Source organism: Corythoichthys intestinalis, chromosome 6 (genome assembly GCF_030265065.1).
Source record: "Corythoichthys intestinalis isolate RoL2023-P3 chromosome 6, ASM3026506v1, whole genome shotgun sequence".
Classification (NCBI taxonomy): Eukaryota; Metazoa; Chordata; class Actinopteri; order Syngnathiformes; family Syngnathidae; genus Corythoichthys; species Corythoichthys intestinalis.
The window spans coordinates 24241304-24269261 of record NC_080400.1 but is presented as its reverse complement, the minus strand read 5'-3'; the positions used below and the strand labels follow the sequence as shown (position 1 = coordinate 24269261).

At 38.4% G+C, this 27958-nt stretch overlaps 2 protein-coding genes across 4 annotated transcripts in view; one reads left to right on the top strand and one right to left on the bottom strand.

Annotated features, from left to right (window-relative positions):
• relb (v-rel avian reticuloendotheliosis viral oncogene homolog B) overlaps window positions 1–7324 on the top strand; it is a 40274-nt gene extending 32950 nt beyond the window's left edge. Inside the window, exons 9-10 of one of the 3 annotated variants that reach the window (XM_057838543.1) lie at window positions 4338–4409; window positions 4471–7324. In XM_057838543.1, coding sequence (XP_057694526.1) covers window positions 4338–4409; window positions 4471–4871 — 473 coding nt within the window. In that variant the 3' untranslated portion in view covers window positions 4872–7324. The remainder of the gene's footprint in view (window positions 1–4337; window positions 4410–4470) is intronic. The other 2 variants (XM_057838541.1, XM_057838542.1) reach the window with 2 other exon arrangements.
• On the bottom strand, window positions 294–27958 carry mrpl28 (mitochondrial ribosomal protein L28). The gene is made up of 6 exons (XM_057838545.1): window positions 27838–27958; window positions 23320–23611; window positions 23096–23248; window positions 18514–18648; window positions 18374–18460; window positions 294–10579 (listed from the first exon to the last, which is right to left on the bottom strand). Exons 2-6 carry the CDS (start codon window positions 23602–23604, stop codon window positions 10484–10486), a joined length of 756 nt encoding a protein of 251 aa, XP_057694528.1. The 5' UTR covers window positions 23605–23611; window positions 27838–27958; the 3' UTR covers window positions 294–10483.

Below are 27958 nucleotides of genomic sequence, written 5' to 3'. Positions count from 1 at the left end.
GTAATCTCATTACTTTCTCTCAGTAACAAGCTATCTTACGCATTCATTTTTCCAAACCAGTAATCTGATTAAAGTTAGTTTCCTTAGTGTCTGAGCGTTACTGTTTTGTTATTGCCTCATAATGTATGTAGATTGAAGAATATTGCAGTTATGTACGAAAAGCATTTTTAATAGAAAATGTTAGAAAGGTTCCCCCCACGCGTTCGTTTCCATGGTAACTGCTCATTGTTACTTCCGGTTTTGGTCTCGAGCCACATGCACTAAGTGTTTTTTTTGGACTGAGAAAGGCGTGAGGAACGCGGGTGCACGTTCGATCTGAGTGCAGCCACGTGTTGAGATGTGCGAGGGACTGTTGCTCAGCGTGCATTCATGAATGAATGTATTTTTCCTTCACTCGGGGGGGTTCCAGCGATAGGTTGGAGCCGCTACATACGCGGCCGTTTCATAGCTTTGCCGTTGTAACAGAGGGTAGTCATCGCTCCAAGTCGGCGAGTATTGCTTACATCATATTTGTGTTGCACATTTATGCCGTGAGGTTTGTTTAGCATCTTTGGAATGTGTTGTAAGTCCGATTGAGTGTAAAGTGCTTATTTGCCGGCAAATTGACCGCGTGTGTGTACGGCGTACTTCCAGGTTGTGGGCACGCATTCGCGCCTGCCCCCACCTTTGTGTTTATTGCACTGCGCAATGGCGTACCGCAAGCAATACGTCGCTTCCGTTCATTAATATTCATGACATTAGCTACTGTTGCTAAGTAGGGACAAGTCACCGTTTGTCCCTAATAGGAAATGATTGGAAATTGTGTACGAAGGAGATGTTTACAGAGCTAAACCTACCAATTCTCTTCGAAAATTATGTGCCTGGTGCCAAATTCACTGGCAAAGTTGTGGAAGAACATAAAAATGTTCAGTTAAAGAGATGGCTTGAGTGTGGGTGGCTGAAAAAGACGAAAAAAACGAGCCGACAAAAGCATAGCCTTAGCTTTTTTATCGACGCGACTGACAATGACATTCTCCTGTTTCAACAAGCTATCCTTTACCATCAGCCCTGTCTTTCTTATATATCCTCTGGTTGTCCTACGTCTCTGACCGTTTTTGGGGGTAATTTAGTTAGCTTCGTGTAGCGATCGCAAATGCTGCTCAGTGACAGCCAACGAACATTTTAAATTTTTTTCATTGATAACAAATCTTAATTCTATAATTTATTTACACTTCCCCCTCACTAAAGTTGTTATATATATAACAGAAACGGTAACTGTGGCAGTCAGAGACCATTGTAACTCTTTTCAGGTCATTCATTGTTAGACAGAAGCAGTACGGCACAACGTTACACTAAAAAAATAAGTTAAAAACAAAAAAATGACTTACCTCTTTGTCCTCCGAAAGACCATGCCAACCCAACAAAATGTTTACTGCATATGAAATGTGAATAGATTCACCGAGCTGGTGTTAAAGTCCGCGCAAATTGATTCGGTCTTCACATTTTTTCCTCCCGAGTTTTTGGTTTCCGGAAACGTATGAAGAAAACATCCTTCATGTGTTGTAATGTCTAGAGTCGTTTCTACAAGTTCCAAAAAGCAATGCGTGATCGGCATGTTCCTTTTTGAAAGATTACCGGCAAAAAGTAGCACAAATTACGTTGTTTCTATGCGAGGGCGGGTCTATAATGTCCCACTTCGGCTTTACTTCCGCTTTACGATGCGACGTCACGGTCTAAAAATAGCATGCGTGCGGTACGCCATTCATTTGTGTGTTGTGGATTATTCTGCAGTCAATTTGCATTGTTTTACATTGGCACTGCTGTTAACCCTAAACGCTAAGCCGAAGTTCAGAATATTTTGACATTAGGCTTAATTTTCGAGTTAGCGGTGATTTAATTAGTCGGTGGAGTTGATTTCAACAAATTCCATGCAGTTTGTCAGTTATTTGTTAGTTTCAGGGCTCCTGAGTGGCTAAGCTAGCGTGAGTCAATGGTGGTTGAAATCAACTTCTTCCAACTTCATTATAATTCAATTAATTCGTTCCACAGCCTAGAAACCTATACTGAGTCCTTGATAAAAATCGCTGCTACCATTACAAATAGCAGTTACACATAGAAAAACAAATAAAATATAAATACAAATCCGAATCGGGTTCCAATGTGGCGGTTGTGTTTTGCATGCTGTTCCTGAACGCACTGTGTGACTGACGAGAGAGTGAGGTGTGGAAGAATGGGAAGTTTTTACTTTGAATTTTCATGTTGTTTTCAGCGTCGGCTATGGCGGACAGTAGCCGTGTTGTGCTGCACAAGTTCTGGAAAAAAATGATTAAAAATCCATCAAAGCTGGCAACTTCCTTGGTGACAATATTACAATTATAATAATAATAATGGTACCGTAATAATAAATCGTACATAAAAAAGCGTTTTTATTGTAACCTTAACTCATAGAGACGTGCTAACGGAGGTCTGAGGAGACCATATCGTTGAGCCAGTTCACTCACACCACGCTCATATTTTTCTATCATTTCCTTCTTAATTTCAATGGTAAGCGTCACCTTTTTCCTTTTTTCACCACCTGCACTAACCTTTTTGGGACCCGTGTTGATTTCTCTCACATGAAAATCCATTGTGCGTCCAGCTTGAGGGAAAACAATGAAATTGCGATGCTGTCATAAATTGTCGTATTATGAGCGTGCCGTCATAAGTCGGGACAAATGACGAGTCAAATTTTACATCAGATGCCGTATGTCGAGGTATTACTGTACTGTGATTAGACCAAATATTGTACATATCAACTTAATCAAATTATGAAAACTTGACCATTTATCCATAAGATGAGCTAATTAATATATGAACAAATGTTCATTCACCCTCAAAATGAATTGGATGTCTAGTGCCGTCAATGGCAGCCAATAAATTAACAAGTAACTGACTCAAAAATGAGCCAAAACCTAAAAAAAAAAAAAAAAAAACCTTAAAAACCTTAAAAACCAGAAAACCTTGTAAAGGAATTCCAAGGAAACCACGAAAAACGGGAAAGGTTTTTGTCAGAGTTGTTTTTGTTTTTCATAGTATTTAAAGGGAACCTCATAATTAAAGACTTGTAGGCTCAAATAAGCCACAATTCCTTTCCTAAAATATGTTATTAGAAACATATACAGTATATTATTGCCATTGATTTAAAAATCTAATATTTAGTAAATGTTTTGACCTACGGAGGGCGCCATGTTTTACGCGCGCAATGCACGCTGGGGGTGATGATGTGATTAAGCTGGGCTGGGAGAATAGTTGTGCTAGCTAGCTAGCAAGTGAAACTATTATGACAACTGGCATGATTTTTTTCACATTCCGCTGCTGGTCAGATTGTTTTGTTCCAGAGATGCGGGATGAGTTCTCAATGTCGTACTTACATCCAATTCCAGCTCATCAGCAGTGTCTTTAAACCGATCCTAGGCGACTTGCCGAAATATTGACTTGCTGCCATTTGACAGTATATCCCTTCGTTGCTAGTTGCATCATTGCCTTGTTTTTTTTTCTTCCGTTTGTTTGCCTGTCACCGCGGTTGTCCCTCAGGTTTTTTTTTTTTTTTTTTAATGGATCCTGACCTCCTGTCACGGACCCTTATTGTGTCTCCCTTTTTGTGATCGTGCGTTTTTTGTGTTCAATAAACCCTTTCACGAAATCCCTATGTTTTTGTTTTCTAATTCCGTGGTCACGCCAGCCACACTTTTTCAGTTGCGTTTCCCTTTAAGGTTTTGCCGCACAGACAGACAACGCATATTGGTTGTGATTGCTTTATAAGGAAAATAATTACTTTAACGTCACGCGGAAGTGTAGTCCTGTGGTCTACGTGCTCGTCTGTCGCACAGGAACAGGGGACTCAAATCCCGCTGGAGACCTTCTTTTAAATGCTTTTGCTACTTGTTTTATGAAGTATCGACAGTGCTGTCATGCTCATCACTTTTCTGCTCAGGTTCAATTTGGAAGGGCAGAACCAACGAAATGTTTATGTAGCTAACGAGTGACACTGTGGAAGTACATGCTGCTCAGTGACTTCACCGCCCAGAGTGCATTGCGTCGTCAACAACAAAGGCGACCTACTAGTTAAACAAAATTTTGGGTAGCAACCTGTTGGTTTCCTTAACTAAGCAATGACATCTTTTAAAAACCGATATCTCGATTCTTGCATATCGATAACCTATTGGGATACAAAGTAATGTGATTCATCACTGTATTGTCAAGTCTCTACTTCAAGAATTTAGAAGCGAAAATGTCTTTCATCTCTGGAATGACCCAGTTGCAAATATGAATTTTGATTCCTGTACGCATTCGAGTGTTTTCTGTGAATTTTCCGTCAGATCCGTATGAGGTCAAGCGCAAGAGAAAGATTAAGTCGCACATGAACTTCCAAGAAAATACCAACGTGACAGGTTAGCATTGTAGTATCTGTGTTAAAAGGAAGCTGTTTTAATCGTTGTTGGTCTTTCCCAGCAGCTGACCTTGCAGCGGCTGCACCGGAACAGGCCTTCCACTTCCCCCACGACATGACGTCGCCACGCTCAACCCAACCGGGGCTCGCCCCTCTTGGCGAAATTGTCTACGCCGAGCCCACGGACATCCCCATTGACAGCGAGGAGATGGACCTCCTCAGCCAGCTGCTGGAGATGCCCGGGCTGATGGACATGTTCTCCGACCCTGCCGCGGTTGTGCCTGATGCCGGTCAGGCCAGCTTTGGGGGCGCCAACCAGAACTTAGGCCCGTACACCCAGGACTTCTCCCGCTACGAAGATTTGCGCTTCAACATGCTAGTCAACGAGAACTGGAACATGCAAACCGAGCCGCAGGCCGGCCCGTCCGATTCGGTCCACGTCAAGATCGAAGATGACCTATGAGGGTGCGACGCCGGAAAATAGTCGGCACCGCCTCACTGTTCATTTCCTGTTAGGTAACAGTAGATTGGTTTCACACCTCTGTGATGTTGGCCCCCCATCAGACACACATTAATATAAAAATTACGTCAATCATTTGTGCTGCTATCGTTTTTCTTTTATAGGTCAATCTGATGTCAACCAGCCCCTCCATATTTGATTTAAACCAGCTAAAACTGGTGTCAAATCCTTTCGTTTGTGCAGCAACGTTTTTGTTGATATTACTTCTACATTTAATTTGTAGTGATAACATTACGCATCCCCCACATCTGGCACAAATGAAACATTGCAGTTCCATTAGCAGGTTTACATCAAAGTGGGGGTGGGGGGGTTAGTTGACCTCAGATTGACCTATAAAAGCATTGTAAATTATCTGAAAAACGATAGCAGGAATGAAACTTAACAGCACAAATCCAGCACAAACAATGACACAATTTAAAAATATATGTATATATATTATAAAAAAAATTGTGTCTGAAGGGGGGCCAACTCCATCAAGGTTGCATTCACTTGGTAGTAATTAATAATTGTTTTTGCTGGGCCATGCTCGTAGTTTTTTTTATTTTTAATTTTCCCCCAATAATTTGCACAACTTCCTTTCAATTAATCCAGGAAATAGTCTGGACCATCTCACTTTCATTTCCTATCAGGTAACAATATGTAACATCATTCTCTTAGTGGTAAATAGTGTGGACTTGTTTTTGCTAGGCCAGGTTAAAAGTTGTTGTTTTTTCCCTCAAGTTCCTTTCAATTATTCCAGGAAATAGTCTGGACCATCTCAGTCTCATTTCCTATTTATCAGGTAACGATATGAAACATTCCATTAATGGTAAATAGTGTGGACTGGTTTTTGCTAGGCCATGCTAAAAATTGTTTTAACTTCCCCCAACTTTTCTGTTTTTTTTTTTTTTTAAGTAATCCAGGAATTAGTCTGGACTGCCTCACTTTTCATTTCTTGTCAGATAAAAGTAGTTAACAATAGTTTAGTAGTAAATGAAGCAGTAAATTCTTTTCATTTCTTGTCAGCTAACTGTGGGCTACACAGTTGTAAACTGTGGAGGGAAGAAGACAAATTTACCCAATTTTTGCACTTGTTACTTTTAATTTCAGTAATCCAGGCAGTAATTTGTTCACCAATAGCAGAAATGAAACTTTTAACAGCATAAATCCAGCACAAACGAGTATACAATTTTAAAATATATGTATATATATTATAAAATTTGTGTCTGAAGGGGGGCCAACTCCACCAAGGTTGCATTCACTTGGTAGTAATTAATTGTTTTTGCTGGGCCGTGCTCGTAGTTCTTTAAAAAAAATTTTTTTAATTTTCCCCGATAATTTGCACAAGTTCCTTTCAATTAATCCAGGAAATAGTCTGGACCATCTAACTTTCATTTCCTATCAGGTAACAGTATATAACATCATTCTCTGGTAAATAGTGTGGACTTGTTTTTGCTAGGCCATATTAGTTTTTCCCCCCCCAATTCCTTTCAATTAATCCAGGAAATAGTCCGGACCATGTCACTTTAATTTCCTATCAGGTCACAATATGAAACATTCCATTAATGATAAATAGTGTGGACTTGTTTTTGCTAGACCATGCTAAAAGTTGTTTTAACTTCCCCCAATGTTTTTTTTATTAATCCAGGAATTAGTCTGGACTGCCTCACTTTTCATTTCTTGTCAGATAAAAGTAGTTAACAATAGTTTAGTAGTAAATGAAGCAGTAAATTCTTTTCATTTCTTGACAGCTAACTGTGGGTTACATTCACGTAGTTGTAAACTGACTGGAGGGAAGAAGACAAATTTACCCAACTTTTTGCACTTGTTACTTCTAATTACAGTAATCCAGGGAGTAATTTGTTCACCAATAACAAGCTCATTGTCGCTTTTCATTTCGTTCGATGTAGCAATATAGAACATTGTTCAGTGTTAATCAAAGGGGCTTTGTTTTTGAAATAGTCTCATTCTTGGTTTCCTTTATATAGGTTGAAATGCTAATTTCATTCCAAAGGCCTCGGGTAGGCTCAGCATTACTAAATATTTTTCTATGTATCCTTGTTAAGTCCATACATTTGTCATGCATGTGTCTAATGTGTACTTGAGACTGAAAACTGAATTGTTGTTAATGTGTTGGCCGCCATTGACTGTGATAGACGTCCATTAGCGTCAATGGCACTGAAAAAATTCCAAAGAGATCTTAAATCCCATTTACTTGTTCAACATTCCCATGTAAAAGCAGTGACGAAAGGCAATAAAACATGCCAAAAATCTTCCGAGAATTTGTTCAAGTAATGTCTTTCAAAACTAGGGCTGTGACAAAATATCGAAATGGTGATATATCGTGATACTTTGTATCCCAAAAGGTTATCGATATGCTCCTGCCAAGAATCGAGATATCGTTTTAGAAAGGTGTCAATGTATAAAAAAAATAAAAAGGAACCAACAAGTAGCAACCAAAATCTACGATCATTGCGGTTCCGGTCCGACTCAGGTAAAAAAAAACAGCGCCGGAGCCAATCCGTTCCTATTATATCCTATTGTTCAACGTATACCGGCTGCGTCAGTGCTTCGGATTGCCCGCGCACTATCTCCGGCAGGCTATTTTCTATTTTTGCCAGGCACGCATCCGACAAAATGGACGGAGCTGGGCCTGGACGTAACAGCCCAGTTGCTTATTCACGGTTTAAACACCAGCAAACATGGACGAAGAACGTTTCATCATGGAGGTGGAAAGTCACAAAGTGATATACGATGCAGCAGATAGTTATTATAAGGACAGCATTAAAAGGGAAGCTGCAAGGTGTCCTATTATGTGTGTTTTTCTGGAAATGATATCAAACACACGACGTGCTGACAACTTCGAGCGGGAAAAAAAAAAAAGCAGTGTATCTGAAAGTGGCTCCACTGCGGAAATTCTCGTGCCCGGCGCACACACAATGTCGGTTTGTATACAGAGTCGAGGGGGAAAAGTACGAAAGAGAATAAAGAGACACCCACAAGTTTCGACCTGGTGGTCTATTCAAGACGTTTCTCTTTCTTTCCTACATTTTACTTGACTTTTCATTGAAAAACCAACAGTTTGCGCTGGGCACAGGAATCTGCAGTGTTGAAACACCAATTCCAAGTACACTGTTTTTTAGTTCGTGAAGTATATAATTCGCTATCCATTTTATACATATTACAGAATATCTAACAGTTGTTTATAACACCTCTATAGACCCTACCCACCGACGTCACAAAATCACGTGATCGCTGTATTGTTCCGCCCCCTTGTCCGTCATTTTGTGTCTGTATTATCAATGGTCTTAATTGATCGAGCAATTTATAATGCATTCCATGGAAGACCCGGTGCTTTCGGATGCCGTAAACTCACTGGATGCGTTGCATAAAAGGCGTTATGTGGAAAAGCTTCAGTTTATCCATTCGCCAGATCCATGTTTGATGCCTAAATCGATGTTTTTCGACCCGCTGTCTTCGCCGTATTTGCCTGACATCTGCTAGCTACCCTGATATTTACAACTATGTTGTCCACACAAAATCAGCCTATTCTCACGAAAGTTTGAAAAACTTAAAGAGCTTGGAGGCTTATAAATACTTCATTGCTGGTTGGGTGAAACAGGTCCTCGTCCACAAAAATTCGGCAGGAATCTATCTTGTGCTTGGAAAGGTGAGTTATGAAATTTTCAATTCAAAATCTTTTGTTCTTGCTAACATCCACTGTCAAGTCTAATGTATTTCATGTCATTTGTCAATGGAGCTAGGGCTTTTAATGTTTATATGGTTTAGCGATAGCACTCTCACTACATGCATACGTGTATGTTGTCTGCGATTAGCCTAGCAATGATCTTAATTGTGGTTGTCAGCCCAAAACCCTCTAAATATATATTAAATGCATCTTACCAGATATAAAATGACTACTACATAATCTGTGGTAATCGTTTGGAGCCCAGTTTTCTCGTCGAATTGCAGCAGCCCATCTCGCTCTCTCCTCTCCGGGTCTCTCGGAATCCGGTAGAACTTCAAGTCTCTCCGTCTATCTTCTCTGGTATTGCAACCAACCGCCACACACGCCTTCACCATTTTGATTATTAATGTTAACGAGCAGAAAAACACGGCGTAAATAGGAGGAATGTACGTAGCCGTAACAGGTAAACACGATGTGTTGACGGACAATTGGGCGGCACCAGTCAGGAGGGCGGAGTTGTGACGTCACGTGGATAGGGTCTATAAGATGTTATGTGCCATAAATTTTAAATGTGCACAAAGACATAAACCCACCGACACAACCAAGGGCATAATAGGGCCCCCCACACACGGAGCCCTGATCTCAACATGATGCAGTCAATCTGGAATTAATAGACAGACATAACTAAAATATCAATATGCAAATTAAGAAAAAATGTGCTCTCTCTCTGCTTTGATGAGTATAGACTCCGTGTGTTTTTCGTTGTTTTAAATGGCACATTATAGCGCGCGTTCACGCGAGCGCTCACGAGGGAACGGAGTTGGCGGACCGCAGCCGTGCGCACCCGGTATGATTTGCCTGTTTTTGATGTACTGCGTGGCACGCAGTCAACACTGAACCGGACCGGAACCGCAACGATCATGCATCTGGTGTATTTGGGCCCTCAGGCTGCATCTATGGGGCTCGACGCCCAATCCGTTTAGACTGAGAACGAACGTTCATTCTGTTCAGGGCATTTACAGGTCACTTGCTGTTCATTTTGGGGCATTTACAGGTCATTTTCTGTTGAGTTTGAGTCACTGCCTATTCATTTGGGTGATTCCCAGGTCATTTCCTGTTATGTAACTCAAAATAAACAGGAAGTGACCCATAAAATACCCCAAATTCAACAGTAAGTAACTGAACATCAACAGGTAAATGACCTTAAATGGCCCAAAATGACCTCATTGCCTGGCATTGGCTGCCACTGACAGCCGTAGATGTTCAATCCATTTGAAGTGGGAGGGATGGCAGCGAATGAACGAATGTTCACCCTCCCAGTTCAAATGGATTGGACGTCTACTAGTGATAAACTCATTCCAATTCACAGCAGAAGCTTGTTTTTCTCTTTATGATTGAATGAAGAATGATTTCCTGACCAATGTATTGATAATCTTTGTATCGCCATATCATCATATATCGCAAATCGTATCATGAGGTACCAAGAGGTTCCCACTCCTATTCAAAACCTTAATTCTGAAAAAGAACGCAACAAATTCAACTGTTTTATGAGTACGTTTAAATAAAGACAGCAGGTGCGCGGTGGTGTATGTGTGTAGTTACAGCGGCAGGGTTTCCAACACCCAAGGGAGTCCCCACACACAGCTGGGACTTCCCGTCAAAATGTGATACCCTAACTTACCGGAAGCGCTTTACATGGCAAACTGACTTCAGCTTTCATTTTCAGTTAAAACAGACAAGTGTGAGTTTCCCCTAACTTTTATACAAGATGCTAAATTGGTTGTATTTACACTATTGTTAGCTTTTCTAACAAAGAAAAAAATGAGAGTAAGTGTTGGGTGGTGTTTCCTGTCACACACATGTGGAGGCTTGACAAACTTATCGCTCTTCATTTGGTCTCGCTGAGATGAGGCTCGGACAATTTTTGGATGTGAAGCTCCTCCAGTAGGTTTTCCACACACGCCTTGAACAATGGCTCGGGCTCCTGACACAAACATAGATCAAATCGTAAGCGGAGTTTGGGGGGGTGGGTTTGGTGGCCAAAAAAGTGTCATTGCATGTAATTAACTTTCCTAGAGAGATATAAAAGTTGTAAAGCAATAAAACTGCAACAAAAAATGAATGAAATGAACAAAAAAACATTTTTATAATGGGTCGAAATTATTTTTCGAGCACCTTGGACAGGAAGTTGCTTTGCATAGAATTTTTAAAAAATATATGGCGGAAAACACAGACAAGACTGAAAAAGCAGTTTCTGCTCTTGCACTCCTTAAAACACAGACAAGACTGAAAAAGCAGTTTCTGCTCTTGCACTCCTCTTTAAAGTGCCTGTGACACGAAAAAGCATGTTTATTTCAAAATACACGCGGTATTTTATGCTCCTGAATGATATGGACCGCTTGGATCTGTGTGGAAGTGATCGCTATATTTATTTAGTTTTTTGAATCCCGCGCCAGGAAAATGAGTGACTTCCGGCTTCGGTCTTGCATTGAGGAGGAGGGCGCTGTGACGTGTACGGTAGAAGACGTCCTCTTCACTATACAGCGTACTGTTGTGTATGAGGACGAAGGATTCAGCTGATTTTGCGGATTAATACGTTTATTTTTCGCATCACGCCAGCCAAACGGCTGCAGAAAAATCATTCTGTATGAGGGAGAGGCGTATGCGCCTTTTTGGAGTTTCAAAAGGTTCCCATTCACCATGGATATTTACTGTGGGACCATTGGACCTACGAGGAAGTGAGTAAACATCTTGTTTTGTATTATGTCAAATACGAATACAGCGACTACAAAGTAAACACTACAAACTTTCTTTAAATAAAGGACTACTTACGTTTGATCATTGATAGGCATGTAAAAAGCTCTACTCACGCATATTAGCAGCACGTTAGCTGCACAACAACTGCAGCCACCCTCCTCCGGGGAACGAACTGTAAATTGCTCTCCGCCGGGCAGTTTGCCGATCCGCGAAGACAATCGACAACCCAGTCGTCATGTCAATAAATCCAGGCTCGTTATGTGTGATTTTCCGCTTCGAAGACTTTGAAATATCACTCTGTTAGGGTTAGCATGTCGGCTAGCTGTCACGCCTTTTGGTTTCTTTACATTCTCCCAAGCCAGGGAAGGGAAATGACATATGTCCGATTTAAGTGTCATAAAATATCGTTCGGGAGGTGCGACAGTAAAGGTGAAGTCGACAGTTTTGACCATTATGGAGAAATTTTGCCATGTCGTCCTGAATAAATGCATTTTTGTTATTTCATATTCCATTTAGCACAAGACTGTTATTTGTCATGACCATGCCATTTATTTAGCAATTGGGGAAAATACTTGGATAAAAAGAATATCCTGTAAAAATATTGAAGTAAAGAGACAGAAACAATGATATTTTGCAGCTCTCTCCGTCGCGTTTTCCTCGTTGTGAATAGTTCCCCCTCGACGGGCTGACTGGTCCTTCTCAAGCCATTTATATGGCTATTGGGGAAAAATACTTGGATAAAAAGAATATCCTGTAAAAATAATGTAGTAGAGAGACTGAAACAATGACATTTTGCGGCTATCTTCGTCGCGTTTTCCTCGTTCTGAATAACTCCCCCTCAATGGGCTGAATAGTAAAACCGATGAGCACAGTCTACCGCTGACGTCATCCACCTGTTGGGGACGCTAAAGCCCTATAATGGTAGGTGTGGCTAATCGGCAGATTAAAAGACTAATTTCTCGTCATCTGCACTTTGCTAAATTGTTGTATATAGTCGAATCGTCTCAAAATATGATTGTAATTCACATAATAATGCCATTTAAGACTTTTTTTCTCCTGTCGTATGCTCTTTAAAAGAAACTGCAGTATTTTAAGCCAAAAGAACTGTTGTGTTCTATAGAACAATATGTCTATATGCTGCCATAGCAGATTCATGGCGCATTAAGCCCCCGAACTATTATTAATTTGTCCATTTTACCCTGAAAACCCCCGTTTACAGACGTCGCACAACCGCTTTTGTTTCAACCCAGCCATAAAACGAAGGTAATTAATTATATTTATTATTCAAATGTCTGTCGTTTTTAGCATAGAATCATTAATTGATGTCTCATATTTCGTTTTTTTAAAAAAACGACTTTGAAAAATTATTCACTCACATTTTTTAAACTTTTAAACAAAATATGTCACAATGAAAAAAATGGCGTCTGTAACAAAGTCACGGATATCTACCTCATAACTATTGCTTAATTGTAGGGTTGTTCCGTTCATGTTTTTTTGCTCCCGATCCGATCCCGATCATTTTAGTTTGAGTATCTGCCGATCCCGATATTTCCCGATCCGATTGCTTTTTTTTTGCTCCCGATTCAATTCCCGATAATTTCTCATGATCGTATACATTTCGCCAATGCATTAAGAAAAAAATGAATAAAACTCGGACGAATATATACATTCAACATACAGTACATAAGTACTGTATGTTGAATGTATATTATGACAATAAATCCTCAAGATGGCATTTACATTATTAACATTCTTTCTGTGAGAGGAATCCACGGATAGAAAGACTTGTAATTCTTAAAGGATAAATGTGACTTTGTATATTGTGACTAAATGCTGCCATCTAGTGTATTTGTTGAGCTTTCAGTAAATGATACTGTAGCCATTTAACTGTTCTGCCCAAATGCACGATGGGAAGTGCAACCATGACTGTGTGTAGTGGCACCAATTGATATATCTTCTCTGCGTTGGGAAACAACATAGGGTGTTAAGAAAAAAAACAAGTACTACCTTTCGACCCAACATTGCCTCCCACGATATTTCTAATTGTTGAGAGAGGGATTGTAAGGCTTTAGCCAATTAAAAAAAGGCTCCAAAGGCTGCCAAAATTATTTCTACTCATTTTACGCTGCCTTTTAGCTCTATATATAGGTAAAACAGCGCCATTATAGATTGAACGCGACAATGCGTGAGTGGGTCGTGCAGCGCATGCGTTAATTGCGTTAAATATTTTAACGTGATTAATTTTTAAAAAATTAATTACCGCCATTAACGCGATAAATTTGATAGCCCTACTTTAAGCCAAAACTAAAGACTCTGGATGAGTGTAAGACATTTCGTCTGTAACTTTAAATACAATTTGAAAAGGATTTAATAAAAAAAAAAATATATATATATTAAAAAAAGGCGTGTCCGATATTTTTTTGCCGATTCCGATACTTTAAAAATGACGTGATCGGACCCGATCACATCTTTACTTAATTGTATTTGTTTTGTTACTGTTGCATTTTCTCCGATATGTTAGATGATAAATAATCGATCCAAACAAAAAAAAGTTGAAAAAAAAAAAAAAAAAACGTTTAAAAGGGTAAATATATGAAAAAGAACATCTCCACCACTCATTGATGTCTGCGATTTCTCCATCGCGACCCTTGTTATATTATCGTGTTTCACCCATAAAATACCCCAAAAATCCAGCTGTGGCCATTTACAGCTGTGTCTTGACACTCAGTGATACATGCGACATGGAGTTTTTGGATCGAAACATGGTAAGTACGCGATAATATCTCGTAAAAGTCAGGGCGTCTGTAATTCTGTTCTCGCGTGCTCTCACCTCCAGATAGGGTTTTGCTGTTTAAAAAACATTCTTTTTTTTTTTTTTTTTTTTAAATGCCCTCCTGTTCAAAATTTTTCTTCCCCGAGAAAATTGAGGTTTTAAGCTTTCCAATGATGTATCACACCCGCATATCGGACAATTTTGAAAGTTGGCTAAATTGGGGGTCTCAGAGCGGAACTTCAGTGTTTTCCGCCATATATATACTAGAGAAAAAAATATTTAATAAATATTTTTTTTCCTTGAATGAAAATATATATTTTTTTGATTGAAGCAACTTTTTGGGGGATAGAATGACTTAGACACATGTCCTAATCATAAGATGGCCCAAACACAAAAAGGATTGCTTCAATCAAAGAAAACAAGTGTTCAAATACAAATTTTTCAATCTTAAATATTTTTTCGCATTCACAAACTTATTTTATGATTGAAATTTTTCGTTTTTTGATTGAAGTGATTTTTCTTTTTGAAAATCTATATATTTTTTTGAGGCAACTTATTTTTTAATTGAATGATAAAGAGAAAAATGTCCTAGCCAAAATGTGGCCCAAACACAAATCAACATTACTTCAATTAAAAAGTTGCTGCAACCCAAAAAAAAAAAAAAAAAAAAAAAAAAGCTTTCACATGCATTTTCTGAGTTCCAAATTTATTTTTACATTCAAACACTTTTTTTTTTTTTTTTGATTGAAGCGACTTTTTTTTTGGGTGAAAATATTTATTTTGATTGAAAAGCAACTTTTTTTTTTATTTTTTATTTTTTTATTGAAGCAACTTTTTTTTGATTGAATAATAAAGACACAAATCTACCTCCATGTAGCTCCGCCCAGGGGATACAATTTTTGATGGGGTAACTACATTGGCACGACACCGGTAGGCGTACCAAATTCAATGGATGACGATCTTTGCGAAAAGTTTTGCCTAAGCAGCCTGATTTTGAATTCCCCTCAAGAATGATGGGAAACAAAAAACGCTCATTGTCAATTTATTTTAAATATTCTTGTAAGTTAATTTTATTGCTGACACTGCGTTTTGGGGTCATCAACATATTGTGCCCCCCCAGCCCCAAAAGTCAAACTCCGCCTATGGATAAAATGCGTATTAAATCTAGCAATAGGTTTGGAGGCTGTGCATTTTTTGGTCAAATTGAAGTAGTTAAGGCTGCTAAAAACAAACAAAAAAGCAGATGAAATGTCTTCATTACAATTAATTACAAAGATAATCATTAAAAAAAAAAAAAAGGTAACTTTTCAACCTTTATAAAATATTTTCATAACATTTGTGATACGTTGACTGACAACTAGTTGAATGACATCTCTTTTATATCTTTAGGGGGTCTGTATCGCTTTCACTTGCACTAATTAACTTTGAGGAGGGTGGCAGGAACCCTGCCACACAAAAAAAATATACAAATGTGGTGACTGCTTTACGGCATACCTAACTTCACCCTTTCTCCATTCACAATAAAGACGGACGCTAACGCTTTCGCGCGAATTCTGCAAGGATGGCAGGACAACAAATGAGACAAAAAGTTTTGTAAGAAGAGGGGAAAAAAGGGAGGCTAGCAGGATATAAAAAATAAACATTGGAACTCGTCAGCGCTGACGAGTTAAGGTGAGGTGGACCGGTTAGCCACACGGTTGCTAACTGTCATATGCCATTGTTTAGCCACAACTGGATTCATTACATTATTACTTTTCATCCTTTACATAGCCGCTGGAAACAGAAATGTTGTTTAATCCATCTGCAGGCGACAATCATGATTTTACAACACCATGCGGGTGTGCTCTGGCCCTCATGGGAAACGCAATCTTCCTTAAGGCAAAACACTACCACTTTTGTCTACCGGTTAAAATCGACCAAAACTGAAAAGTTACCAAGTGTTACTTTAACATCAACGAATACAAAAATCTGAAAATATATACTGCCCCCCTCCTTCATATGTACTGGACTGTCTCAGGAAATTAGAATACACAATATTCTAATTTTTTGAGACAGTCCTGTGTATATATACAGGACTATCTCAGGAAATTAGAATACACAATATTCTAATTTCCTGAGACAGTCAGGAAATCGAATCGCCATCTAAGGCACCCCACGATTCGATTACGATTCAGGGTGCTACGAGCGGATTATCAAACGATGATCGCGGTATTGACGATGATTGCCGTTATCACGATTAACGATGCATCATAAATTACTACTTAATACAGTGGCCAAACAAATTTATGTCCATTATTTATTCAAAATATCCTAATGATTCAACAGGAACGATGGAAACATGCCCATAAAACAAAAAGCTGCCCTTAAGCTGCTTTTTTATTTATTTTTTACAAGAAAGTGCAAAAACATTAACCATTTTAAAGGGAGTACTTATTTCTCTGAACAATACAATAAAAGTGGAATGAATTCCACATTTTCTGGAAACAAAGGTTCTTCAGAAATAAGACTTCTTTTAACCAATATACTTTGTTTTCACAGAATTCTGTACTATTTCGCATGTTTGTAGTGTTACCGCGGTACTTAATTGTGGTTTTACACATTCTGCCTATGAAATACACGTTAGCGAATTAGCTCATTAGCTTAGCGCTCGGCGCTAACTATTAACATCTCAAAAACAACAACAATAAAGGCTAAACAGTACAAGAGGGTTCGTGTACTCACCTCTTTTAGATACACACGGGTCTTAGCAACACACTCAGGACATTTTTCAATTGAAATGCCTTAAAACTACTGTTGGACATCTAAATGACAAGGACGAACTATCTTTCTTCCACTCTTGCTCTAAAAAAATAACTGGCGCACAAAAGCGCGACTACCGGGTTGCACTTCCGTCCTGCCTCACTCATACACAAATTTATTTTCCAGTCTTTTAAAAAGGAGTAGATCTCTCTCTCTCAGTAACCAGCAGCCTCCATTATAACGTGCGCGCCCCCGTTAACGGTGCCCGGTGACAGATGTGTCTTGAATTTCGTTCTGCTACGAGCAGCTGCCATAAAGTTATGAGGGAAAAAATTCGTTTTTGAACCTTTATGAATCGTAATTGAATCGTCACGTGTCGAATCGCGATGTAAGTAATAATCGATTTTTTGGAACTTCTCTAATATGCGTACAATTTAAAAACATTACTGTTTCTCTTCTTTGAAATATGAAAAACAAAACAATAAAAAAGCTATTTTACCTTTTTTTTAAAACTGAAAGGTAAAATGCAACTACAAAAAAATTGTAAACAGCCGTTTTTGCAAAAGAAAATAATTACTACTGTTGTCAGTGTTGCAATACTAAAATTTTCAACTCAATATCGATAACACAAAAAAAGAATAGAAAGCCTTTATTGGGATTCCAGATCTCAACCCCATAAAAAATCTGTGGAGGGAGTTGAAAGTCTGTGTTCCCCAACGACAGCCCCAAAACATCACTGCTCTAGAGGAGATCTGCATGGAGGAATGGGCCAAAATACCAGCATTAGTGTGTGAAAAGCTTGTGAAGAGTTACAGAAAACGTTTGGCCAACAACAAAGGGTACATAACAAAGTATTGAGATGAACTTTTGGTATTGACCAAATACTTATTTTCCACCATGATTTGCAAATAAATTCTTTGAAAATCAAACAATGTGATTTTCTGTTTTTTTTTTTTCCACATTCTGTCTCTCATGGTTGAGGTTTACCCATGTTGACAATTACAGGCCTCTCTAATATTTTCAACTGGGAGAACTTGCACAACTAGTGGTTGACTAAATACTTATTTGCCCCACTGTAGGCCTACCACTCTCCTTTTGTGAAGTGTCGAGCTGCCAACAGGCATAATCACCAACGTCTGCTGTGCCGAGTAAATCGTCGTCATCTGACGCCTCAGGTTCAAACGTGTAGGGATTAATTGTAGATAATCTTTCCTGGGAGCCCTAGCCATCATTAACATCACGAAAGAGCGATCCTGAATGGATACTTTCGGTGGAAATAACATTGATATTGTTGCTGCTGCTAAGCTCCGCAGTTACGCGTTAAAAATGACATGGTTGTTTTGACAAACTCGTCCAAAGTTTATATTCGTAAAATTACACCGAAATCCGAAAAGCTCTTCAGCTGCCCTTTAAATTCAGAGCAAGTATGAAAGTAACCACATGATTGGACATGTATCATCGTCAATGGCAGCCAATGAGTTAAGTACGCAGCTCTACGTTATGTCTCACCTTGTGCTCCAACTGCCTTTGCTTCTCCACGGCTTCTTCCAGAGTCAGGCCCACCCACTCGGCCTCATCTTCAGGAATCTCGAACCGCTGCAATACACCAAATTAATTCGTGGCCGCCGAAAACTGGCGCTGCTTCGTACCTTGTATTTGGCGTACACCTCGTCTCTCTTAGCGGCGTCATCCGGATACAACTGCGTGTCTCTGCGAGCCAGACGCAGTAACATGGCCCTCTTCAGGTCCATGCCCAGTTTGGAGTTTAGATCTTCTTTCGGTGTCTAATGAACAATTCAAGATGAATCGTTTAGACAATATTAACCTCAGAATTGTACAAATACTTTTCTTTTTTTAACCGCTGCCACTGACAGGGGTAGACGTCCGATCCACTTGGACTGGGAGTGGTGGTAGCGATCGGAATTAGTAGTAATTATTCTCTTGGCTAAGACACAAAATGTTTATTAATTTTAAGATTCACGTATTTATTAAAACGCTAGGAAAAATGTGTGCTTTTCTGTTAATTTAAAAAAAAATGTTTTAGTTTTCTAATGAAAAATCAGAAAAGGAAATAATTTCATCTTTTTAAACTTTGAATAAGTTAATAATAATATTACCGTATCATATAATGTAATATATATATATATATATGTTACGGCTGTCAAAATTATGGCGTTAACGCGCGGTAATAATTTTTTTAAATTAATCATGTTAAAATATTTGACGCAATTAACGCACATGTCCCGCTCAGACAGTATTCTGCCTTTTGGTAAGTTTTACAGCAAGGCTTTTTGTGCTGTCTAACAGCGAACTCTTGTGGTCGCTTTGCGACATGGTTTATCGTTTTCTTGCCAGTTCAATATGGCTGCACGACATCTCGGGCTGATGCCTGCGTTGTAATGTTGTGCTTATATGATCCTTGGACAAGATTTGTCCGTAAGTATGGTTGTTGTAAAGAATGTACATATTATGTTAGTAAGCGAAATGTTATATTTTTTGTATGAGACGCTTTTTTTTTTAATGTTTAGTGAACCTGTATAGCGTGCTAAGCTAACGTTGTTGCTAATGCAATGCTTGTGTACTTTTTTTTTTGTAGTTTTACGACAGTCTAAAGAGAACGATGGTTTGAGGCCATTTTATTTATAAATCAGATGAAAAAGGAAGAAGTCTGATTATTAAGGCGTCGTTCACTAGCTGTCTAGCTTTGGAAAAAGTAGACGCTTCGGAATGAGGACAGCATGGACAGATTTAAATGACAGTAGAGTGAAATGCCCACTACAGTCCTTATGTACCGTATGTTGAATGTATATATCCATCTTGTGTCTTATCTTTCCATTCCAACAATTTATATTACAGAATATATATATAATTTATAGAAAAATATGGCATATTTTATAGATGGTTTAAATTGCGATTAATTGCGATTAATTACGATTAATGAATTTTTAAGCTGTAATTAACTCGATTAAAAATTTTAATCGTTTGACAGCCCTAATATATATATATATATATATATATATATATATATATATATATATATATATATATATATATATATATATACAGTGCCTTGCAAAAGTATTCGGCCCCCTTGAATCTTGCAACCTTTCGCCACATTTCAGGCTTCAAACATAAAGATATGAAATTTAATTTTTTTGTCAAGAATCAACAACAAGTGGGACACAATCGTGAAGTGGAACAACATTTATTGGATAATTTAAACTTTTTTAACAAATAAAAAACTGAAAAGTGGGGCGTGCAATATTATTCGGCCCCTTTACTTTCACTGCAGCAAACTCACTCCAGAAGTTCAGTGAGGATCTCTGAATGATCCAATGTTGTCCTAAATGACCGATGATGATAAATAGAATCCACCTGTGTGTAATCAAGTCTCCGTATAAATGCACCTGCTCTGTGATAGTCTCAGGGTTCTGTTTAAAGTGCAGAGAGCATTATGAAAACCAAGGAACACACCAGGCAGGTCCGAGATACTGTTGTGGAGAAGTTTAAAGCCGGATTTGGATACAAAAAGATTTCCCAAGCTTTAAACATCTCAAGGAGCACTGTGCAAGCCATCATATTGAAATGGAAGGAGCATCAGACCACTGCAAATCTACAAAGACCCGGCCGTCCTTCCAAACTTTCTTCTCAAACAAGGAGAAAACTGATCAGAGATGCAGCCAAGAGGCCCATGATCACTCTGGATGAACTGCAGAGATCTACAGCTGAGGTGGGAGAGTCTGTCCATAGGACAACAATCAGTCGTACACTGCACAAATCTGGCCTTTATGGAAGAGTGGCAAGAAGAAAGCCATTTCTCAAAGATATCCATAAAAAGTCTCATTTAAAGTTTGCCACAAGCCACCTGGGAGACACACCAAACATGTGGAAGAAGGTGCTCTGGTCAGATTGCCACAATGCAAAACGATATGCTTGGCGTAAAAGCAACACAGCTCATCACCCTGAACACACCATCCCCACTGTCAAACATGGTGGTGGCAGCATCATGGTTTGGGCCTGCTTTTCTTCAGCAGGGACAGGGAAGGTGGTTAAAATTGACGGGAAGATGGATGCAGCCAAATACATGAACATTCTGGAAGAAAACCTGTTGGTATCTCCACAAGACCTGAGACTGGGACGGAGATTTATCTTCCAACAGGACAATGATCCAAAACATAAAGCCAAATCTACAATGGAATGGTTCAAAAATAAACGTATCCAGGTGTTAGAATGGCCAAGTCAAAGTCCAGACCTGAATCCAATCGAGAATCTGTGGAAAGAGCTGAAGACTGCTGTTCACAAACACTCTCCATCCAACCTCACTGAGCTCGAGCTGTTTTGGAAGGAAGAATGGGCAAGAATGTCAGTCTCTCGATGTGCAAAACTGATAGAAACATACCCCAAGCGACTTGCAGCTGTAATTAGAGCAAAAGGTGGCGCTACAAAGTATTAACGCAAGGGGGCCGAATAATATTGCACGCCCCACTTTTCAGTTTTTTATTTGTTAAAAAAGTTTAAATTATCCAATAAATTTTGTTCCACTTCACGATTGTGTCCCACTTGTTGTTGATTCTTGACAAAAAATTAAAATTTTATATCTTTATGTTTGAAGCCTGAAATGTGGCGAAAGGTTGCAAGGTTCAAGGGGGCCGAATACTTTTGCAAGGCACTGTATATATATACATATATATATATATATATATATAATAACTGTTATCAATACATAATGTTATAATTCAATAATTGTTCTTTTTCTACTTTTAATATATATATTTTTATATACTTTTATTAAATATAAAAAGAAAAACAGCAAAGCCATATTTATAAATATCAATTTTATATTGGAAAAAACGGTAAACCGATCTCATATATAAATTTTCAAATAATTAAACAAGTGGAAATATTCTTTATCTTATTTCTAATTACTTTTTATTAAGAAATGTTAATACCAAAACAGAGTAAATACTGATTTCTGTGATATAAATTTAAAAGGATTAAGAGTTTATTTATATAGAAATTATTCTATTTTTATATATTTATAAATTTCCTTACAATTTTTAAATTAACAAAAAGTAAACTGATAATTTTTGTAAACTTTTCTTTTAAAGACACTCACTCACTCACCCCTTTTTCAATTTTCTTTCTTTTTTTTTTCCTTTTTTTTTTTTAATTCAAATTTTTAATAAATTAGGCAAAATCAATACAAAAAGTACTGTAATTTTCGGACTAAAGGTGCACCTGACTTTAAGCAGCCACCCACCAAATTTGACACGAAAACGGCATTTGTTCATAGATAAGCCAGACCGGACTATAAACCGCAGCTGGCCTCACTGTATTATGGGATATTTACACCAAAAGATATTAACCGGCAACACTTTATTTGACAGCGGCATCGTAAAACTGTCATAAGACCAAATGAGCCACCATTCATTGCTTCAAGAAGCTTCATTTGGCTATCACTGCTCCCTTGGGGAAGACAGTCAGCCTCTGCAGCCAACACTGTTGTCATCCAACATGCCTCCTAGCATGCATTGCAGCGCTACAAATGTAAATAATCAAAATTCATCTTCTGTGCAAATTATTTCTTCAGTTACTCTTCCAGTTGTTTCTATAATTGCTAGCTCGGGTATCTGGTAACACATTATTTGACAATGGGGTCATAAATTTGTCATAAGACCATAATAATTATGAGATGACACTGCCATGAGCATTAAAGAATACTCATAACAGATGTCATTTTGTGTCATCCGCCAATTGATCTCACTTTTAAATAGGAGTAAAAGACCCGAGCTGGACATAAATGGAGTGTTAGTGACAGAATTTGCCTGATGATACTTAATGACATCTGTTATAAGGATTCCTTAATGCCCATGATAGTGTCATCTCACAATTATGACGGTCTTATGGCAGTCTTATGACGGCGCTGTCAAATAACGTAATACCTATTAACCCAAATAAATCAACAAATAAGCCGCACTGGACTATAAACCGCAGGATTTATAATGAGGGAAAAAAGTAGCTGCTTATAGTCCAAAAATTACGGTAGTACAAACAATATTCCCTGATTTCTGTAATATAAACAATAAATAATGTGATTTATGTATGAACTGATCAATCGTCAAACTAATCCCTGATTAGTCGATTATCAAAATAATCATTTGTTGCAGCCCTGTTGAACGTCTATCACCGTCAATGGCGGCGAGTACGGTAGTGGTCTAGGACGAAGTGTACTTTGAGAATGTAGAAGTCAAAACCGAAGGCGGCGTCGATGAGATCCATCGTGCGAGATGTGACTGTGATGGTGAACTTGTGGTCAAGGATCTCGCTGTAAAGTTCTCTCTTGAACAGCTGCGGCTTCCACGTCTTTGTCAGACGGTTGGACATCTACAAAGACGATATTGTTAACAGAGGGAAAAAAAAAAACAAACAAAAAAAAACCTTCTTCTCGCGCTCACTTTATCATTGTTGGCATATCTGTAGCCCGATATCCAGCCCTCTCCTCCCCAAAGGCCATTCTGCGACTCGAGTGGATAGTAGATGGGGATCGGGACGTCCTGCACTCGTTCCTTCTCGCCCGTCTTAGGATTGCGTCGGTATTTGACCCCCAGGGGCCTCCAGTGGACCGGCGTGGGCTCCTTCAGCTCCAGGGATTTAAGGTAATGCTTGGGTAGGCGGGCATAGATGCCCTCTTTTAGTTTTGTGGTGTTCCAGATTTTAGGAGGGTATTTATGGAGGGGCATGCTGGAACTACAATATGTAAGAAGACAACATTATTTAGGTTAGTGAGTACCCTCTAGTGGTGGTACAGTTTGATTGAACCATTATTTGTATAACCACATTTTTTCGTTTTTTTTTTAATATTCAAGCACACTGTTGCTGAGCTAAATGTGCATTATGTTAAACATATAATTATTTAATTTGATAAGAAGGAACAAGATTAAGCCTACAGTTACAAAAAAGCATATGTACGAGATGAGACAACTCACCATTCCAAGTACACATGAATCTATTTTTATGTATTTTTAACCAGGGGAGACTGGAGTAATGTGAGGCATTGGGTAATGTGAGACACCCCCTGTATCTAAGTGAGGGAGCACATTTGTGATCATGCAACCATCATGTTTTCAAGCCCCTACCAATTGACCTCGTCCATGAAGAAGACACAAAAATGTATTTTTTTTGCATGTAAAAGTACATTTTTCATCTGTTAACTTAATCAGCTGTTGTGCCAAAGCAAATTGATTTAGCTTGAAAAATATTTTATCACACAACTTGATAAACTAACAACATATAAAACCATGTGATGATGGTACCTTTAGCCTGTGTTTAGTGCTGCAACGATTAATTGATTAACTTGACTAATTCGATTTGAAAAAAGCTTCAAATCAAATTTTGCTGCGTCGAGTATTCGTTTAATTAGAGTGGTGTTATCATGGTTTCTTTGCATTTTTTATTGATTTGGGTGGATACACTGCCATCTTGGGGCAAAAGTGAATCTGCCTTAACTCAACTAACATGGCTGAAACCAGCTGCTCCCTGTTAAGACCAACATTAGGTATATTTTTGTTTGAGCTAATGTGTTTGTGCATGTTTTTATTTAGTTTAGGAGTGTATTTAGAAAAAAAAAACGTTAGCATTTTGTATCATTTAAAGTGCATGTGACACGAAAAAGCATGTTTATTTCATAATATTTTATGCTCCTGAATGATATGGACCGCTTGGATGTGTGTGGAAGCGATCGCTATATTTATTTAGTTTTTTTAATTCCGCGCCCTGAAAATGAGTGACTTCCGGCTTCGGTCTTGCATTGAGGGGGAGGGCGCTGTGACGTGTACGGGTGAAGGCATCCTCTTCACTAAACAGCCGTACTGTTGTGTATGAGGACTAAGGATTCAGCTGATTTTGCAGATTAATACGTTTATTTTTCGCATCACGCCATCCAAACGGCTGCAGAAGAATCTTGCTTTATGAGGGAAAGGCGTGTGCGCCTTTTTGGAGTTTCAAAAGGTTCCCATTCACTGTGGTTATTGGCCAAAACAAGCCCTACTACTGTGGGACCATTGGACTTACGAGGAAGTGAGTAAACATCTTGTTTTGTATTATGTCAAATACGAATACAGCGATTACAAAGTAAACACTACAAATTTTCTTTAAATAAAGGACTACTTACGTTTGATCATTGATAGGCATATAAAAATCTCTCCTCATGCACATTAGCTGCACAACAACTGCAGCCGCCCTGCTCCGGGGAACGAGTCAAATAATCCGGGCTAGTTATGTGTGATTTTCTGCTTCGAAGACTTTGAAACATCACTCGGTTCAGGTTAGCATGTCGGCTAGCTGTCACGCCTCTTGGTTTGTTTACATTCTCCAAAGTCGGGGAAGGGAAATGACATATGTCCAATTTAGGTGTCATAAAATTTCGTTCGGGAGGTGCGAACCTATAAATGTTTGGGTGGTTTTAGTTAAAGCAGACGCTGTTTTTACATCTGTGTGATTTTGACAAAGATCAAATTACATTTGATGGTGATTTTATGCAGAAATGTGAGAAATTCTAAAAAGTTCAGATACTTTTTCATACCACTGTACCTGTTCGAATCCTAATTCTCACAACATTTGCTATTATGATTTGTGATCAAGGGCGTATGTTTGCATAGGGATGGTAGCGACATAACACTAGCAACTTTTCAGGACGCTCAAATTGTCCACACAAACTTTTAAGCAACCTTATTTGCATTATATATTTACTTCAGTTATATAGGTAATTTCGATTGTCTTCCCATACTTTGTAAAGATAGAATTAACCATACCATTATAAAGTATTTTTTTTCATTATGCTCAGACTTCCATTTATCCCTTTTCACTTGCAGACTGTGCCAGTCCATTTTATTCCCCTCAAACGACTTGACTTACTGACCACACACACACAAACACAAGCACTCACAGCACCGACAGAAATACCACATGTCGACAACATGCTGCCTCCTCCACCCCCTTCGAAGAGGAAGGATATTACAAGTTTTTTTAGAAGTTTGTTTTTTGTCCCGGCCAGCAGCAGCAGCCACTGTAAGTTATGCAAAAAGACTTCAATGAAGTGGAGGTGGGGAACACATCAATAATTTTGCAACTAAAAGTCTGTGAGAGAATTTATTCATGCTTAAAACACAAACATTATATATTATATGTTGAATGCTTTGGTTATGCTTGCATGAGAACATTATAGCATAGAGTATCCTTGTTAGAACAATCTGTTGTAATCTTTTTGAGTGGGCCTTCTCATACCCTTGACGATTGTAGACGGAGTCAATATCCCAAATATGGACTGTCATTTTCCTGTTGTTTCCAATATGCCCTGAATGAATACAATATAGCAACTGTGGCTTGTCAAACTTCTTCCTGGCCACAGCTGCTGATTCAAGGTTGTAGCTTGGGGTTGTTTTCCACTATGAGAGATGTTTTTCTGTAACTTGAGATGTTTTTACTAACTTTCGATTTCGTTTCTATGGTGTCAACCCACAAACAGAGGCATGTCCTGTATCTCTCTTTTGGCCACATGCGGAGAGGCACTTTGTGCATTATTCCGTGTCCGTACCCAAGAGCTCTTGTACTAAACCTTCGAAGAAAATCAATCCATGGTTGTGGTCATATTTATTTCTCTAATCTAGCTATCTAGGTAACACTAGTCTCGGAGTTCAAACTTGAGCTTCCCTGACAAAGTCCAACCTACATCAGTTAAAACTGTGAATTTGCTAACCTGCAAAACTTGAGTAGGAAGCTGCTTAGAGAGAAGTGTCCTCCTGTATGTGTTTTCTACTGGTAACGTTAAACTGTGAGAAATTTAGTGGACCATGGTTTACACCCTTCTCCCCAATTTTCATTTCCATTTTATTTATGTGGTCTTAAAGCAGCCCAAAGGAGTTTTCATTGTTGTTGAGTTTAGCGTGCTTGTGGACAAAAGCAGTAGTGTTTTACCTGAAGGAAGGCTCCATTTTTATTTATTTTTGTTAGTCTCTGACTACGAAGATTTTTCAGATATATTTAATTTCTTTATTTAGGCTGACGATGTTGAATGGTCTTAAGACAAATGTTTATTTTTTGCATTCCTGGTTAAGAGATTATTAATAAGTGTATATTAATTGCATATGTTAATATAATTTATGTTCAATAATTCAATTTAAATTTGTTAATAAAATCCAGACATTTATTTTGGAAGTTTTCCAAAAAGTTTAAGTAGTTAAAAAAAAAAAAAAAAAAAAAGGGTTGAATCTGAACGGTGTATCACCTGAACCAATACATATGAAAGTTAGTATGAGTCAATACAGGTTTAGTTTGCATTGATCATTTAGCCTATCAATTAATTAGGTTCATATTAGTGAGAAATGTAGCCCTGACCCCTGTTCACCCAATCTGTTTGGTCTTATTAATGTCCCGTACCCAGCAAAAAGTTTACATGCAGGTTATGCTGTTATACTGTATCGTCCCTACCAATGTTGGAACCAAACCTACGCCCTTGTTTGCCATATTAAGATGCTGAATCAGTTTACCCCTCAGTGGTTCACTTTACCCTTTTAGTTCTCAGTCTGGTTCAGTTTGCACTTTGGGGCAAAGTAAGACACAAACAACTATTTTAAAACTAGTTATATTTTCAATATTATTCATCCTGTGTACATTCTGATCATTTCCATTGCTAGAAAACATCCTGAATTAATGGTAAATGGTAAATAGTAAATGGTGTTATACGTCTAAACTCTACTGGTTTGTTGGTCAAGCTTGTTTGGAGGAGAGCGAATATAAAAATGTCTCACATTGCGCCAGTCTCTCCTATGTATTTTTTTTTTTTTAATTGAATATTTACCACTTAAAGTAGGTCAAATAATACTGTATTTCAATATTTTACGTGCGTGATTAATATTATGTACCAGCAGGACAAAAGTCCCGAGTTAAGAAATTAAACTATTAAACGTCAGTCTTACCTGGTAATATTATTACGATACAAATGTGTGTTAAATCCTCAAAAACAATCGTGAAGCATGCAAGGACATCGTTGGACTTCAGCTCATTTCCGCATTGTTAGACCAGGTAGCCACTAACGAG

Bases quoted from the DNA above. Each gene is read 5' to 3' on its own strand.
- mrpl28 (XM_057838545.1), bottom strand. From the start codon at position 23,604: ATGCCCCTCCATAAATACCCTCCTAAAATCTGGAACACCACAAAACTA. The intron at 18,649-23,095 runs GTACACTTCGTC...ATTGTTCATTAG, and splicing joins TTGACTTCTACATTCTCAAA to ACACCGAAAGAAGATCTAAA. The intron at 18,461-18,513 runs GTACGAAGCAGC...GGTGTATTGCAG, and splicing joins AGGTGTACGCCAAATACAAG to CGGTTCGAGATTCCTGAAGA.